Source organism: Trichomycterus rosablanca, chromosome 1 (assembly GCF_030014385.1).
Source record: "Trichomycterus rosablanca isolate fTriRos1 chromosome 1, fTriRos1.hap1, whole genome shotgun sequence".
In the NCBI taxonomy this organism is placed as follows: Eukaryota; Metazoa; Chordata; class Actinopteri; order Siluriformes; family Trichomycteridae; genus Trichomycterus; species Trichomycterus rosablanca.
The window spans coordinates 84,716,440-84,733,005 of NC_085988.1; the positions used below are offsets into that span (position 1 = coordinate 84,716,440).

Below are 16,566 nucleotides of genomic sequence, written 5' to 3' on the forward strand. Positions count from 1 at the left end.
TTAGCGAAGGTCAACGTCAGCACTGTCGCCTCACAGCAAGAAGGTCCCCGGGTTCGATCCCCAGGTCGGGCCGTCATGGTCCTTTCCGTCTGAAGTGTGCATGTTCTCCCCGTGTCTGCGTGGGTTTCCTCCCACAGTCCAAAGACATGCAAGTCCATGACTGTGTTCGATATAACCTTGTGTGTAATGAGTAACTACCGTTTCCTGTCAGGAACGTAACCAGAGTCAACGGTTGCCGCTTAAAGGCGAAAGTACGTCTCCGTAACGGCTCGAACCATCACGACGATCGTACGTCTTTTAAGCCGGATTTGGCCCACGGGTTGATATAGGTTCCTCATAGTTCTTGTGTTAAATGCAGAAGATCTGACCAGCATAGAGACCTGAAACACTTCGATAAGGACCAGATCTTTATGGCCAGACGACTGGGTTGAATTTCTGAACTTGCAAGCAGCCGTGATGAGCAACCATAGTCTTGTCCACTGCCAAAAGCATTGGAACTGGACGTCGGAGCAACGGAAGAATCCCTGAACGAGTAAAAAAAAACTCATAATAAATTTAGAGAACAAGGGTCGCGTACCTGGCTCTGTCGGACCATGCTGTCCGTCTGGAAGAACTGCTCCATGATGGCCTTCTCACTTTCACTGGGAGTCTAATACACAAGAAACAGCACAGACCACAGAAGCTTTGAGAGTCTGGAAACTGGGATTTTCTGTTTCCTCCCAATGGCCAACAGTGTGGTCCTGAAAATACCAGTTCCATTGTAAGGGGTAAATGTTCAGGTTTGGATCTGTAGTACAAATCAGCCCTTAACTTGGGCCTCTTCACCAACCACATTAACCAAATCAACACCCCAAGTGTTGGTCCCTCTTTTACTGCCAAAACAACCAGAATTCACTTCTTTAGTCATTTGAGTAATTTACCACTGTTCCTTCCTTTGGCACCGACAGGGGTACGGTCACACAGGGCGCATGGATGTTCTAGCTGAAAGCCTTGACATTTTATTCCAACCAATCAGGACGCAGCTTCTAAAGACGGCGAACGTTAACCAACTGTATTGAGACCAGAGCTAGCGAATGAAATCAGCGCAATCAGATCATCAGATCAAGTGTGTGATCTGAAGGGAACAGAATGACTGTGGGAATTTGTACCCATTCGGTCGAAAGAGCGTCTGTCAGGTTCCGATTCACCTCAAAGGACTGCAATTAATTGAGGCCAGGGCTCAAAAGTTGAAATCAAAAGGGGTGTCCACATACTTTTGGCCATATGGAGTATACCTTACCGTTATGTCCATCATTAGACCGTCTTCCATGGCTGTCTGGACCCTGTCCCTGGAAAACAAGGAACAAAAAAGGCCTATAAATGCTCAGTCATGGAGATTATTGACAAAAGTATTCACACCCTTCGTTCAACACTGACTTGCACGCCTGGATTTGGGCAGCTCATCCCATTGTTCATGGCAGATTCTGTCAAGATCAGTCAGATCGGATGGCGAGATCGTGTAAACTGTCAAGTCTGGGCCACTTAAGGACATTCAGTGTTGTTTTGGCTCTATGCTTCGGGTCAGTGTCATGATGTCTCTCCATTAAAACACGATTTAAAACACTCAGATCTGTCCTGGGACCATTAGACGTTCCTGATGGTCGGCTATGACACTTAATGGGGTATGAATATGAGGTGACACACAGGCCAGATTCTCTTACTGATCGATCACTGCGAGAACACCAGTAGCGTAACGGTTGCAAGCGGAGACGCTACGAAATTGCCTGGACGAGGACGTTTCAGTACTGGCTTGCATGCACAGTGAGGAGGATGGTTCGAGTGGCCAAAGTTTCTTCAAGGATCACAGTTGGGGATACGCAGCTACAGTACATATCCATAAACAGTTCTGGAGGGACGCCAGACCAAGCCAGAACTGACCAGACGTCACTGGAACTCCCATCGGGATTGTGTTCTCTGGTCAGACAAGACCAAACAAGCATGGTGGTGGATCTGTGATGCCCGCACTCCATCTCCCCCTCACCAAAAGATCCTAGACAACTCGCAAACAGACTATGAAGTACCAGCAGATATTTAACCAGAACCTAACAACCCAAGCTAGGAAGCTCTGACTGGGTCATGGTTGATCTTCACCTCAAAAGCAACAAAAATGATTCCCTGACCAGAGAATCCCAGTCCTCCCACTTAAACCCAGAGATAATAAGTGGGATGAGCTGAAGAGGACAGAGCAGGACTGGATTTGAAAGACCTGGAGAGATTCTGTATGGACGTAATGTCCAGTCTCATTAGACTCTACATGAAGGGGTGCCAATACTTGTGACACACATGGCTTCTCTTCCGATAAAGGACAGTGTTTTGTTTACAGCCTGTTTATTTCAGGTTCTCCAGGGGTGCTAATACTTGTGGAGGAGACTATACTTGGTGTTGAGTTACTGCTTTAGTATATTTAGTCAGTGGCAGGTCACGGAAGCTCACCATCCATCGCCCAGAGCTTGAGAGGACCTGCCATGAATAATGGGATAAAGCGCCTAAATCTTAAAGTAAAGCAGCATCCAGGAGGACAGGGCTTCTAGAAAGCACTGAATAATGGGCAGAATTGTAGGTGCAGGTACACCTGGGTGCATATTCACCTGTAGAGCGAGTTGATGAGTCTCCAGGTAACCATTTCCTGCTGTAGGAGCCAGGTGATGCTGGCGGTTTTGGACGATTTCTGCTGGCTGGAGGACGAGCGCTGCACCAGCTTCTGCAGAGTGCTGACCTGAGGCATCGAGAACGTGATCACAGACCAGCCGACCACTTTATTAGGTACGTCTATCTTCCATTTTATTATAATAATAACACTAGAAAAGTATATAGTATAATTCCAATATAAATGCAATTTGTGGGTATACAATTACTGACTGTAGCTCGCATCATTCTGTACATGGGTGTCTCCCTTGTACACTGTACCTCATTTATCAAATAAAGGACCCCCCTAGGACCAGGTGATGACACTAATGTGACGTGATGACAGGACGGTCTGTTGTTCGGGTATAAGAGCAGCAGGTGCAGCAGTGTTGTTAGGATATAAACCAACGACACTGCTGCACCTGCTACACTTCGTTGCGGCATTGCAGCACCAAGAACGGACCCCCATTCGAACATCACCTGGTCAGTGGGCATCCCTTTAACTCGGATAAATGAAGCACAGCAGGGTGCAAACACGTACACGGTGACAGAAAAGCACCAGTCAGTGATTGTATACCCACCGAGGGGCGAACGTGCGTACCTTCTCCTGACAGACGGACTCGTATTCATCCAACAGATCGAACAAGGCGCTGGACGAGTGGCGCAGGTACGACTGGAGGAAATCCGGGAACAGACTCACGGACGCTGGGAGAGACAGACGAGATCAAACGTTACACTGATCCTTCACAAACCTTCACCTTTCTGTGTGGAGTTTGCATGTTCTCCCAGTGCTCCGGGTTCTTCCCACAGGCCAGAGACGTCCAGTCGGGTTAACTGGAGATGCTAAGGTTCCTCTAGGTGTGTGTGTGTGTTCGCCCCGTGATGGACTGGCAACCTGTCCGGGGTGTTTCCAGCCTTTCGCCAATGAACCCAAATATGATAAAGGCCATTCCGCCGAGTCGGTGATATTATATATACAGTACCAGTCAAAAGTTAGGACACACCTTCTCTTCAGTGGTTTTTCTTGATTATTTTTATTTTCTACATTGTAGATTAATACTGAAGACATCCAAACTATGAAGGAGCACGTATGGAATTATGTAGTGAACAAAAAAATGTTAAACAAACCAGATTATGTTTAATATTTTACCAACTCTACCTCTGCACAGCACAACTGATGGTCTCAAACAGAGATGCATGAGTACCGATACCGCGCTCACTAACTCGTACTCGTACTCGCAAACGAGGCTCCGATACTAAACATCCGATACCGTGAGCCTAGTGCACGTTAGGGCTGTCGCGGTGAGAGAATTTCCCCTTGCGGTATTCAGCCTGTCTTAATATCGCGGTATGCGGTGATATCGCCATTTTTGTTTTGTTTTTGAAAATTACTTAATTTATCTGGATTTTAGAGCTATATAAACAAGCTCTATTGTTAGACCACGATTCGGTATATTATTGCTTTATAATGACAAAGATGAGACGGCTTTAAGACCAATGAAATGCGTGTTTAATGTTAAATACAGAACAGAGCAGAGATGCGCGTCTTTTCTCTATTAAAAAAAGGTTTAAATTAAGCTTCTAGCCTAGGCCAGATATACACTGTGAAACGAAAAAAAAAGAGTTTAGGCTAAATATTTTAAATGCTCATCTAATCAAAATATGGTAAAAAAAAAAAATAGAATAAAGAATAAAGTCTGTAAGAGTTTAAACCTGCGTTATCATGCGCGGTAAAAGAACCAACATGTTCATCTGATGTGGTTTAGAGAGGATCTGAGTGGGGTAGTGATGTTCCCGGTGTTACCGATGTTACACTAATTCACACGTGTACTGATCCTGCATGCGACTTTACAGAGCAAAGCAAATCTAGCCTGGTTATCGCGCCACTATTAACTAGCTATTTAGTAGATATAATTAACATAACAATATATACTACATTTTAAGTTATTATTCGTTTCAATACATTTTTATTCAACGAAAAAATTCATTTAAATCATCCCAGCAAGCCAGCAAGAGAATATTTGCAGGCTGCAATGCCATATTAACCGTCATTAAGTGCTTTAGTACGCAGAGGGTGTTTAAATATAGTCTAAATTACAAGTATTTTATTGAGTATGAACTCAATTTAATCATTAATAAACTTGCCTATAATTCATGTTGCGATTGTTTACATTTTAAAACACAAAGCCTGACACTCAGCAGCAACGGATGCGAACAGTTGGCAGGAAAATGTCGCTCTTAGCTAATTTTCATTATGAATTTATTTAACATTTATTACGCCCGAATGTAAACGTAAAACAAGATGGACCCTGCAACAAAAAAAAAGAGAAGAAAGAAAGAAAGAAAAAACGTGAACACCGCGGTGTTGCGGTTGCTCGGCACGCCCTGCGGTTGGCTGGTCTATACCGCGATATTTCAAAATTGCAATTAGCGCGACAGCCCTAGTGCACGTCGCTGCGTTACGCCCGGTTCACACTACGCGACCGGATCGAGTTTTCCAGCACGTCAGATATCTGATCCGAGATGTGCGACTGGGAACGAGGGACATGTCGAACAGCCAATGAGAACGCAGGATACGGCGTGAGGGGAAACAGGTGGGACGGGGGGATAATCTAGTTTATATCAGAATACATCAGCACACACACACACGTTTTACAGTATTTCTGACCTGATCGTTCTCTACAGAACAGAACAACAAAACACCGACATTGCAAAAATATTTATTAACCTCCAACTCACTACAGAACGATCCGTGCTGCTCGTGTTGCCAGATCCACTCAGATTCATTTAGATTTCATCACGTCAGCGCACAAACAGCTTCGATCTCTCGCTACTTGTTGACGTGCGTTTTTGGACGTGGTATCATTAAACTTCTCGTCACTTCTCACGTGTGTTTTTGTTGAAAAAAAAAAACGGTATTCTAAATAGGTATCGGTATCGGCAAGTACAAAAATGCATGTACTCGTACTCGGTTGGGAAAAAATGGTATCGATGCATCCCTAGTCTCAAATTCCAGAAAATGCCAAAAAGTGTGCAAAGCTGTCATCAAAGCAAAACATGGCTACTTTAAAGAATATAAAATATAAAACATATTCTGGTTTGTTTAACACTTTTTTGTTCACTACATAATTCCATACGCGTTCCTTCATAGTTTGGACGTCTTCAGTATTAATCTACAATGTAGAAAATTTAAAAAAAAATCAAGAAAAACCACAGGAATGAGAAAGTGTGTCTAAACTTTTGACTGGTACTGTATAAATGTATATAAAATTAACTATAAATGCATTTTTAATTAAGCAAAATGTCCTGCACACTAATTTATTTACACATTTAGGATCTGTAATTTAAAATGTTCATTAAAAACTCCCTATAAGGAGTAAAATCTCCAGATCCTGTCTATGTTCTTGTATTTATTTTCCATAAGAGATTCCATTTATAATAATGAGATTAAAATCCACGTTTTAGTCACGTCCCCAGGTTAGTAGGTATTAGCATGTTCTCCCCTTTTCCCCTGTATGTTTGTAATACTGTAACTCTGACTGAGAAGATTCATCCCCACGTTCATTCCTGTTACCTTCATTTTTACTTATTTTAAAAATACCATTTTGTTATAAATCACTAGACTGTTCCCGGTGTTCTGGTGCTTTCAGCATGTTCTCCATGCTGCTACATTTAATGTATTTACTAATTCTAGGTTAAAAACTTAGTCCCGTTACTCATACACAACTACCTTCCACTCGGAAAGCTTGTATTTATTTATTTGACGCCACTTTATACACTCGTTTGTGTTATTTATGGCACGACTGGTGTTATGTTCTTTAACAGTTTCAGGCACGTGTAGCTGTGCATTCAATCAGAATGTGTTTTATCGTAAGCCGTGTTTGGCATCTTTTACACATAGACCACTGAAGTCGTGTCGCCATTTTGTTGTGCCCATATTTGGTAACCCGGGTCTAAGAGAAATTTTCAATAGGAAAAATTAACGGAGCTTTCGCATCCTGTAGTCATAAAAAAATGTTCCAGAGCTGTTAGGTTTTGTTTTATGGAGATTCTTCTGTCTATTATCACTGGATCCTCTGAATTATGAAGTCGTTAAAGAGTCAGAATATGAATATTGCTACAAGCTAATGCTACCGCGCACTGAATTGACGTCACTAGACTGGAAGCCTCTTAAATAGCCGCACGAAGCAGCGCGATTCACCGGTGTAACAGTGCCGTGATATTCACAAGTTTTACTTTATATTTTTTGCAGCTAGCTGTTCCGCCGATTCGATCGGTGTGGTTCAGTGACGTCTAATTAATGCGCAGTAGCGTTAGCTTTCGTGTAGCATTTATAATAGTATCACGATCCTTTAACAACCTCGTAATTGACCCGGGTCTCCAAATATGGGCATAACGAGGACTACAGAATGACGCACGACTTCAGTGGTCTATTGGGGGATTGTCTCCCTTTTATTAAGTACTGGTGAGTGATATTGGTTTGTGATCAGTAAAAGTGAAACAAAGGTGCCCGAGATTTGACCAAAACACATTCTGAATAGTGAGGTGTGTGCGTTACTGGATTCGATATTTAATTTCATCCTGGTTACTAATCAGTGGAACGGCCCAAATGAATTTTGGATAGTAGGATGGTTAAGAATGACACTGGAGATATAGATACGGCCATCGTGAACATAAACGTAGCTTGCTCTACAGCGAGCAGATGAGACGTGTCTGCGGATGTAAGCGTACCAGCCTCTCCGGGGTCGTCCTCCTTCAGCATCACGGCGCTCGTGTTCATCTCCTCTGTGAAGCTGCCGTCTCCCAGAACAGAGACCGGCGACGGGTACAAACTGTTGGTCCAGTCGCTGTCGTCCAGGTTCTGTGATTCAGAAGCGACACATGAGGCGTCGGTCATATTCAATTACACGATGTGGACAAAAGTATGTAGACACCCGATTAACAGCTTACTGGGAATTCCATTCCAAAACCACAGGCATGAACAGCTGGCCTGCTTTGCTTATCACAAGATTTCGGAGCATTTCTGTGGGAATTTGTGCACCATTTAGTCCCTGATGAGGAAATGAAAGTCCTGGCTTGCCTATATTTTATACCATTTATTTCACACACCAGTTAGGAACGAGCGTGAAAGGTGTGGACAACCTACTTCTGACCACACCACGTATCCCAATGATAAGCAGCATAATCAGGCGTTAACATTAACCCTTGACCAGACGGACTCACCATGCTCGGACCGCTTTTGGGACGTGGCGTGTTGATGAAGCGGGACGGCCTGCTCCCCGTACCCACGATGGCCGACACGTCCGGGTTCCTGAGGGCACTTCTGGGGGTGACTAGACAGACACAAGGGTCGGAGAACATGTTAACACACACACACACACACACACACACACACACACACAACCGAGTGTCTAAGCTTTCAGGCAAAATGTCAATCAGATGTAAACAAACAAGCTGCTTCAGTAGTGAAGAGCACGTGTTTGGACAAGACCAGAGGTCCGAGTCTCAGATGGTTGTGTAATCACCATCTAGTTACACCTGTAACACACACACACACACACACACACACACACACACACACACACAACCCGACACAGACACACACACACACAGACAGACACAACCTGACACACACACACAGACAGACACAACCCGACACAGACACATCGACACAGACAAACACACACACAGACACACATATCTATGCATCTATACACACACGCATGCACAACTATACACACACCTACACACACACAGACAGACATACACACGCATATACGAACACACACCCCCACACAGACACACACACTTCAACACAGACAGACAAACACACACACAAAGAAACAGACACACACACACACACATATCTATGCATCTATACACAAACGCATGCACAACTACACACACACACACAACCCGACACACACACATATATCTGTGTATCTATACACACACACACAAAAACACCTACACACACGCATATACAAACACACACACAGACACAACCTGACATACACACACACACAGACAGACACAACCCGACACAGACACACACACATACACACACACACACACACACAGACACACAACCCGACACAGACACATCGACACAGACAAACACACACACAAAGACACACAGATATCTATGCATCTATACACACACGCATGCACAACTATACACACACCTACACACACACAGACATACACACGCATATACGAACACACACAACCCGACACACACCCCCACACAGACACACACACTTCAACACAGACAAACACACACACACAACCCGACACAGACACGCATATATCTATGCATCTATACACACATGCATGCACAACTATACACACACATACATACACACAAACACACCTATACACACACACATATACAAACACACACACAACCCAACACACACACACACACACACACATATCTATGTATCTATAAAAACACGAATGCACAACTATACACACACACACCCCCCGACAGACATACAGACACACACAACCCGACACAGACACACATATATCTGTGTCTATACAAACACGCATGCACAACTATACACACACACATACATACACACCCCGACACACACACAGATATCTATGCATCTACTATACACACACATACATACACACACAAACACACCTACACACAAACGCATAAACGAACACACACACACACAACCCGACACCCCCCCCACACAGACACACACACAACCCTACACAGACACGCATATATCTGTGTATCTTTACACACATGCATGCACAACTATACACACACATACAAACACACCTATACACACACACCTATACACACACGCATATACAAACACACACACAACCCAACACACACACACACACATATCTATGTATCTATAAAAACACGCATGCACAACTATACACACACAAACACACCCCGACACAGACACACACTCCGACACAGACAGACACACACACACCCCCGACACAGACACACATATATCTGTGTCCATACAAACACGCATGCACAACTATACACACACATACATACATACACACCCCGACACTCCGACATAGACAGACACACAGAGACACCCCCACCCCCACACAGGACAACAGCAGGCTAATCATTGGCAGGATAATTGACTGGTTTTGTGGAGAACACTCGTACACGACTGTTTGAGGAGCGAGCCGGGCGTCTGTCGCAGCAGCGGGCGAGCCGGCGTGGTGGAGGAAGCCGATGGAGACTCATCCTGCGCGAGTGGAACTGGAAGAACGCTGGTTAAAGATCAAAGCCAAGATCCTTTATTTTTTTTGTTCTGTTGACTACTTCACAATAAAAGTAGAAGAAATGACGAGTCGAGGGTTTGAGCTCTCCAGTAACGTGTCTATCACATTTCTACTCCAAGCCCATGCAGAGAAATTCCACATTTCAAAATAAAGAAAGAATGTAAACAAACAAGCTGCTCCAGCAACTAACAGCTAACGTGTTTGGACAAGCATCCATACTGTATGAACATATTATTACTAGTTTTTATTTATTTTTTCTGGATCTTTCTCACTTTAACTCCCAATTTAGTCATTTCCAATTCCCCATCGTGGATCCACTACAGCCGCTTCTTATCACCTGCCAGTGCTGGGTTCACACAGAGCCGTTTCACTAACGGAGAGTCACGCTGAGCTTTACGTGACTGCCCCCCTCGTACAGGCAAGCGGTTTCAGGGATTTAACATGCGTTGAGACCGCTGCACCACCAAGTGCCCCAAATAATTGCATGTTCATACCCTAAATGTTGTTTTGTTGTTGTTCTTTTAATAACTTGGCACTCGTGTGGCACTGCGGTCTTATGGGTATACCGTGCCATCATCCTAGCTAGGCGGACTTTATTAGTAACAGCACATTTGGTGATTGATTTGGCATCTAATTTATAAACAGAATCAAATGCAGACTAAAAAAAGATCTGAACTGAACCAAACAGAGCAGCAGATCGGATGCTGCACCCACCCCTGTTCAAAGAACCTTTCTGACAGACCAAAGATCTGAAAAAGAGATCAGATATCGGCTTAATGCCCCTGGTTTGGAGAGAGAAACACTATTGATAATGCCCGGGAAGGATACACGCCACCTTCTTGCTTCTCCTTCGTGCGGCTCGCGTCACCTCCGACTCTCGAACCACCGGGGAGTTCAGACTCCTACACACACAAACAATTCAGTTTAACAAACCAGTTACAACGTTAGTGTGAAACGAAGTGCAACATACGAAGATGTACAAATGAACATTTTCTACGTCACTGCACACCCAATTCAGAACATTACCCATATGTAGTCTTCTTTTTAAGGTTTCCTCCTTTTCCACCAATTAAACAACCACTTCTTTACACCATCCAGCAGTGGATTCTCACAGAAAGCTATGCTACACCCTGCGTTTTCCTCCACCATTCATGCACTTGCCTCCACCAGCCAGCAGAGGTCACTATTGCAGCAACTGTCCCTCTTTTAGAAACACCCACAGTCATGTTTGCGTGTTTTGCCTGGGACCTGTCGAGCACCATTTTCCTCACATCATCGACAACGATGTGCTTAAAAATCCCAACAACCCTAATGCACCTAACACACACATTACGTTGGTATCAGTGCAGTACTGAGAAGGATCCAATACCCAAACGTCATCTGGTTAGGCGTCCCATGTGGGTCCCTTTTGACTAACAGGTGAGTGGGAAAGTGAACAGAGCAACAGATGTGCTGCAGTCAGTACATGTATACCCACAAATATCGTCAGTATGGTGGATTTACAGACACAGAGTATGATTCTATTTTCTATCTAATCCTAAGTATAGGGTAATGTTGAACTTGCTTGACTGTGAACAGTGTCAATCTATGTTCTGGCATCTTCTATTTTGGTAGTTCATCAACTAATACACAAAATAGCAAAAATAAACCTTTATAATACATAAAGTAATGTTAAAATAGTATATAAAAAGAAATACAGTACATTTAACAGTGTTCCGGACAGTCAAATTTGTCATGTAGTTGAACGTTTTTATTATGAATTAAAGTAAAAGTTTAAATCATGTCTCTAGACAGGAAAGAAAAGATAAAACCTTATACGTAGTGCATAATTTACTTAATTTTTATTCATCTATACAGAATTAATACAACTATTTAACACGAGTTCTGTACGGAACACTGTGATCATGCTGTTTATGAATGAAATTAAGTTTATTAACTTTTTGTAAATAAACCTGAACTTGTTAGCCACACGAGGCACCTTTAATCGAATAGAAAAAATCAAAAACATCCAAAAAGTCCTTTCTAATATATATTTTATCCACTAATCTGCTCATAAGTGTATGTAAAGTGCGGTTAGCTCACTTAGCTTAGCATAGCAACCCAGAATTCCTACTGATAATGCCCACTGAGTAATCACTGACGACTTTATTATATTTAAATAAACAAACACAGCAAGCGTTTATGTGCTTATTTCATATCTTACAGTGTTTACAGGATATTAAAATATAAATAAATTACCAGTCCATTTCGGTTGCGTTTTGTAGCGCGCCTTCACGCGTATTCCGCGGCTGTATCCCAAACAGCACAAATTTCCTATATAGTGCACTAGGTAGCGCTCATGTTAATGTTAACTCCCATCCTGTAGTAGACTAATGTAGGGGAGTACGGAGACATTTGAAACTCGGCCCTCTTCTTCATAGCTTTTGAATGGAAGTGAAAGTTGGTCATGAAGCCCGACAATGCAGACTAGAGAACATCAGACGCAACAACAACAAGCTTTATGTGGAGAAAATAGTTTAAAATTAGTAAATAAATATTATATTAGTGCACATAAAACACAACTACACTGAAAAAAATCATTAATTTAATAATTTGGAACTTGCCCTGCTAATACAAGCATTCATTTTGACCTGTGCAACCTTGTGTTGATGTGTTGATGTGTTGATGGAAGTAAATGTTCACACACACGTTCATTTAATTTCTTACTTACACATTTAGGTCATTTAAAGAAGTCAATCCACCTTCTGCATGTTCCTGCTAAACCGGAGGAAGGACATTGGGAGAACATGTGAAACTCACAGTGACTGTGTAGCACCCGATTATTATAATCATGCTGCTTTTTTTCAAAACATAAATTAGCAATTTGTATTTCATTTCATTTATGTTTTACCCCCATTTTTCATCAAGATCAGGGTCCCAGTGGGTCCAGTGTATTAATTTACTCGTAAATTGGTAATTTTTAATGTTCTCTCTGTTCTCTTTATGAGCTTCCAAAACTCTGCTTCTCCAAAATGCAGCTTTATGTGGAGAAAAATAAATGAATTTGAGGGGAAAACACATTACTGATGATAAATATTATATTTGTGAACAGAAAACACAACTACACTGAAATAAATCCTTCATTTAATTAATTGGAGAACACTCTGCTAACACAACCATTCATTTTGACCTGTGCAACGTTATGTTGATGTGATTATGGAATTAACTGTTCCAGTCTGCACACTAGTGTCAAATTTCTAATTAATTAATTAACAGTTCTGGATTTTAATGCATATCATATTGTATGGTACCAGGCACACTAGATTCTACTCTATGGTACAATATTTTTAAATCTGTGATCCCACATTTTGTGGTTCATTCCATTCCCAAGTGACCTGAACTGTTCTTAAGTACCTGTGCTAAATTTGGTAACCCTTCTTGACCAGGGACTAAGTGTACCCAAGTAATTTTGACCCTCCTTGGTCAGAAATGGCACAACAACCGCAGCTTAAGCCCTCGGCTGTCCGGCTTATTTTTGTGCATTTTCCGCGTGAAGGACATAACTAGTTTTTAAGGATGTTCATTCTGAAAGTTTATAAGACAAAATTTAATGCCATGAGGATATTTTACCATGCTCAAATGATGATAACCCCCCTCCCCCCAAATTTAGGCATGAGTGTAAGTAGGAATGCAGGTCTGCAGAGCCATTACACTGTAAGCCCGGATAAGTTCAATCTACTTAAAAAAATTTGAGGAAACCGGTTGCCTTAAAAAAGTTAAGTAATGTATAATGAAAACTTGAGTTAGCATAACTTAAAACATTAAGTTATTACACCTAAAAGGCAAGTTGATTAAACTTTCTTTTTTTTGTTATACCAACTGCTTTTCCCAATAATTCTACTTAATATCTTGAGCTCAATGGAAAAAACTATTGATTTCTTTTTAGTTTTCATGTTAATTACGTTTTAAATATGAATTACAAATGTTTATAGAGAAACAGACACAATTATAAAATTATTTTTCTTTATTTCACTTCAGAAGTATTTACTTAAAATACAACATGTCAAGAAAACATCGTTCTGATGAAACACAAACAGCTCCTCACAGTAACCATGAACCTGTAAAACAACAAAAAGAAACAAGAAACAGAAGTAGCAACAACATTAATAGCATTAATTAAGGATTAAAATAAAGCAAGCCAGCACATGCTAGCATGTAGCCTAAATACGGCAAATAAAGCAGTGCTGTTTGATTATTTATTTAGTATCAACATTAAGATCATTTATTTTAAACAAAATTGTTAAGTAAAGTACAACACTTACCAAAATTAGACGGAAGAGGAAAAAGCCCCATCAGACTGGTGTACATGCTACTCAAAAATAGCATAATGAGGAAGAAAATGTTTGTCCATTTAGTTTACCAAAGGTTCCACTTCACAAAAGACATTTCAGGAAGACAAGTTTACTTTTGCAAAAAGCCTTCAATGAAAAGTAAAAAGTAATTTTTCACCAACAGCGAGCTGAAAAAAGGCGACTTACACGTAAATGGGGGCGTTTTTCTGTTTAATTACCTTAACTTAACTTTTTTAAGTTAATCTGATAGAAAAGTATTTTTGTTTTGTTTAGTAAACTTAAATCTTTTAGCACATTTAAATGTGTACTCAAATTAGTACAATGTACTCTGCATTTTATAGTAGAGCAAAAAAACTTAAATAATTTATGTAAGTTGTACTAAAAATGTTTGATTAAATATAAAGTCCGGGCTTACAGTGTACCAACACTTTATTCCTGGAGCAAATGTTGTTTACAATCACCATCCCAAATGTTTAGCTTCTAACTAATTCTGATCTGGAGTTATTAAAGTTAAAAAAGAGTCCATGCTGGTCTCCAAAGCTTTCCAAACAAAAAAAACAACAACAGATTATACTGTAGAAAATCTGTAAGATGAATAATTTGTACTTTATAATGTCATTATTTAATACATTTGTGCCTTTTTGACTCTAAAGCTCTCTGTCTATACACATGAAATGTACCCCTCCCCATTTCTTCACATCAGTCTGTGAAAGAGCATCACTGAATCACTATCACTGCCCAGTGTGCCCGCTCTATTTCATCATGGTGTTGTGAATGCAAGAATATACACAGATCAGCCATAACATTAAAACCACCTCCCTGTTTCTACACTCACTGTCCATTTTATCAGCTCCACTTACCATATAGAAGCACTTTGTAGTTCTACAATTACTGACTGTAGTCCATCTGTTTCTCTACATGCCTTTTTAGCCTGCTTTCATGGGACCACCACAGAGCAGGTATTATTTAGGTGGTGGATCATTCTCAGCACTGCAGTGACACTGACATGGTGGTGGTGTGTTAGTGTGTGTTGTGCTGGTATGAGTGGATCAGACACAGCAGCGCTGCTGGAGTTTTTAAACACCTCACTGTCACTGCTGGACTGAGAATAGTCCACCAACCAAAAGCATCCAGCCAACAGCGCCCCGTGGGCAGCGTCCTGTGACCACTGATGAAGGTCTAGAAGATGACCGACTCAAACAGCAGCAATAGATGAGCGACCGTCTCTGACTTTACATCTACAAGGTGGACCGACTAGGTAGGAGTGTCTAATAGAGTGGACAGTGAGTGGACACGGTGTTTAAAAACTCCAGCAGCGCTGCTGTGTCTGATCCACTCATACCAGCACAACACACACGAACTCACCACCACCATGTCAGTGTTACTGCAGTGCTGAGAATCATCCACCACCTAAATAATACCTGCTCTGTGGTGGTCCTGACCATTGAAGAACAGGGTGAAAGGGGGTTACAAAGCATGCAGAGAAACAGATGGACTACAGTCAGTAATTGTAGAACTACAAAGTGCTTCTATATGGTAAGTGGAGCTGATAAAATGGACAGTGAGTGTAGAAACAAGGAGGTGGTTTTAATGTTATGGCTGATCGGTGTAAAACAGTGTATTGCGACTGTAGAAAGCAAACGTCAACACCAAGGCAAATAGAAATCCCGGTCTGATGTATTTCAAAACAGGGAAACAGGGAAATGAGGACAGTTTGAACACACCTGAAACCCAAATAATCTAAGAAAATTGGACAAACTGTCTGTAGGAGCACCGTGGAGGAGGAACGGCTGTCAGAACGTTTATTATTGGATGTGTTAGACCAGCCCACATGATACAGAACTTCAAATCTACTTTGTTAGGCTGATGTTTTAACAGTTTTTGGATGTGAAGCTCCTCATGGATCTGGTTTGTACCTCATGTTTAGCAGATAGAAGTTCCTCCACAAGAGGGAGCTGTCAGCACAGTGTTGATCCACTTCTCATCAGGTCAAGTTCACGTACACTCTTACAACCAGTGTTTATACAACAAGTGTTGATGTGAAACCCATTAAATAAAGTGGCATGTTAAGTGTGGGGCCCCTTACGATACCCCACAGACCCCCAGGGGCCCCAGACTCCCCTTTAAAAACCTCTTTTACATGTAGTTGGCAGCATCAGAGTCCCCCTCCCTACTCAAAACGGCTGATTCATTCATTCACTGAGCATAAATCCATCCTGGCCAAAGCGCCAGTCCACCAGAGACACAGGAGAACATGCAAAACTCTTTATCAGCAGTGACCAGAGGTGAGAATTAA

The 16,566-nt window shown here is 41.8% G+C and overlaps 1 protein-coding gene across 1 annotated transcript in view; it reads right to left on the minus strand.

Moving 5' to 3' along the window:
- The window catches only part of nup107 (nucleoporin 107), a 64,222-nt gene extending 51,994 nt beyond the window's left edge, over positions 1-12,228 (minus strand). Inside the window, exons 1-9 of the mRNA XM_062996915.1 lie at positions 12,178-12,228; positions 10,768-10,841; positions 9,821-9,916; positions 7,888-7,997; positions 7,396-7,525; positions 3,266-3,369; positions 2,628-2,755; positions 1,280-1,328; positions 578-649 (exon numbers count right to left, since the gene is read on the minus strand). Of these exons, the coding sequence (XP_062852985.1) occupies positions 578-649; positions 1,280-1,328; positions 2,628-2,755; positions 3,266-3,369; positions 7,396-7,525; positions 7,888-7,997; positions 9,821-9,916; positions 10,768-10,841; positions 12,178-12,185 (771 nt within the window). The 5' untranslated portion in view covers positions 12,186-12,228. The remainder of the gene's footprint in view (positions 1-577; positions 650-1,279; positions 1,329-2,627; positions 2,756-3,265; positions 3,370-7,395; positions 7,526-7,887; positions 7,998-9,820; positions 9,917-10,767; positions 10,842-12,177) is intronic.
- Between the last annotated feature and the right edge of the window lie 4,338 nt (positions 12,229-16,566).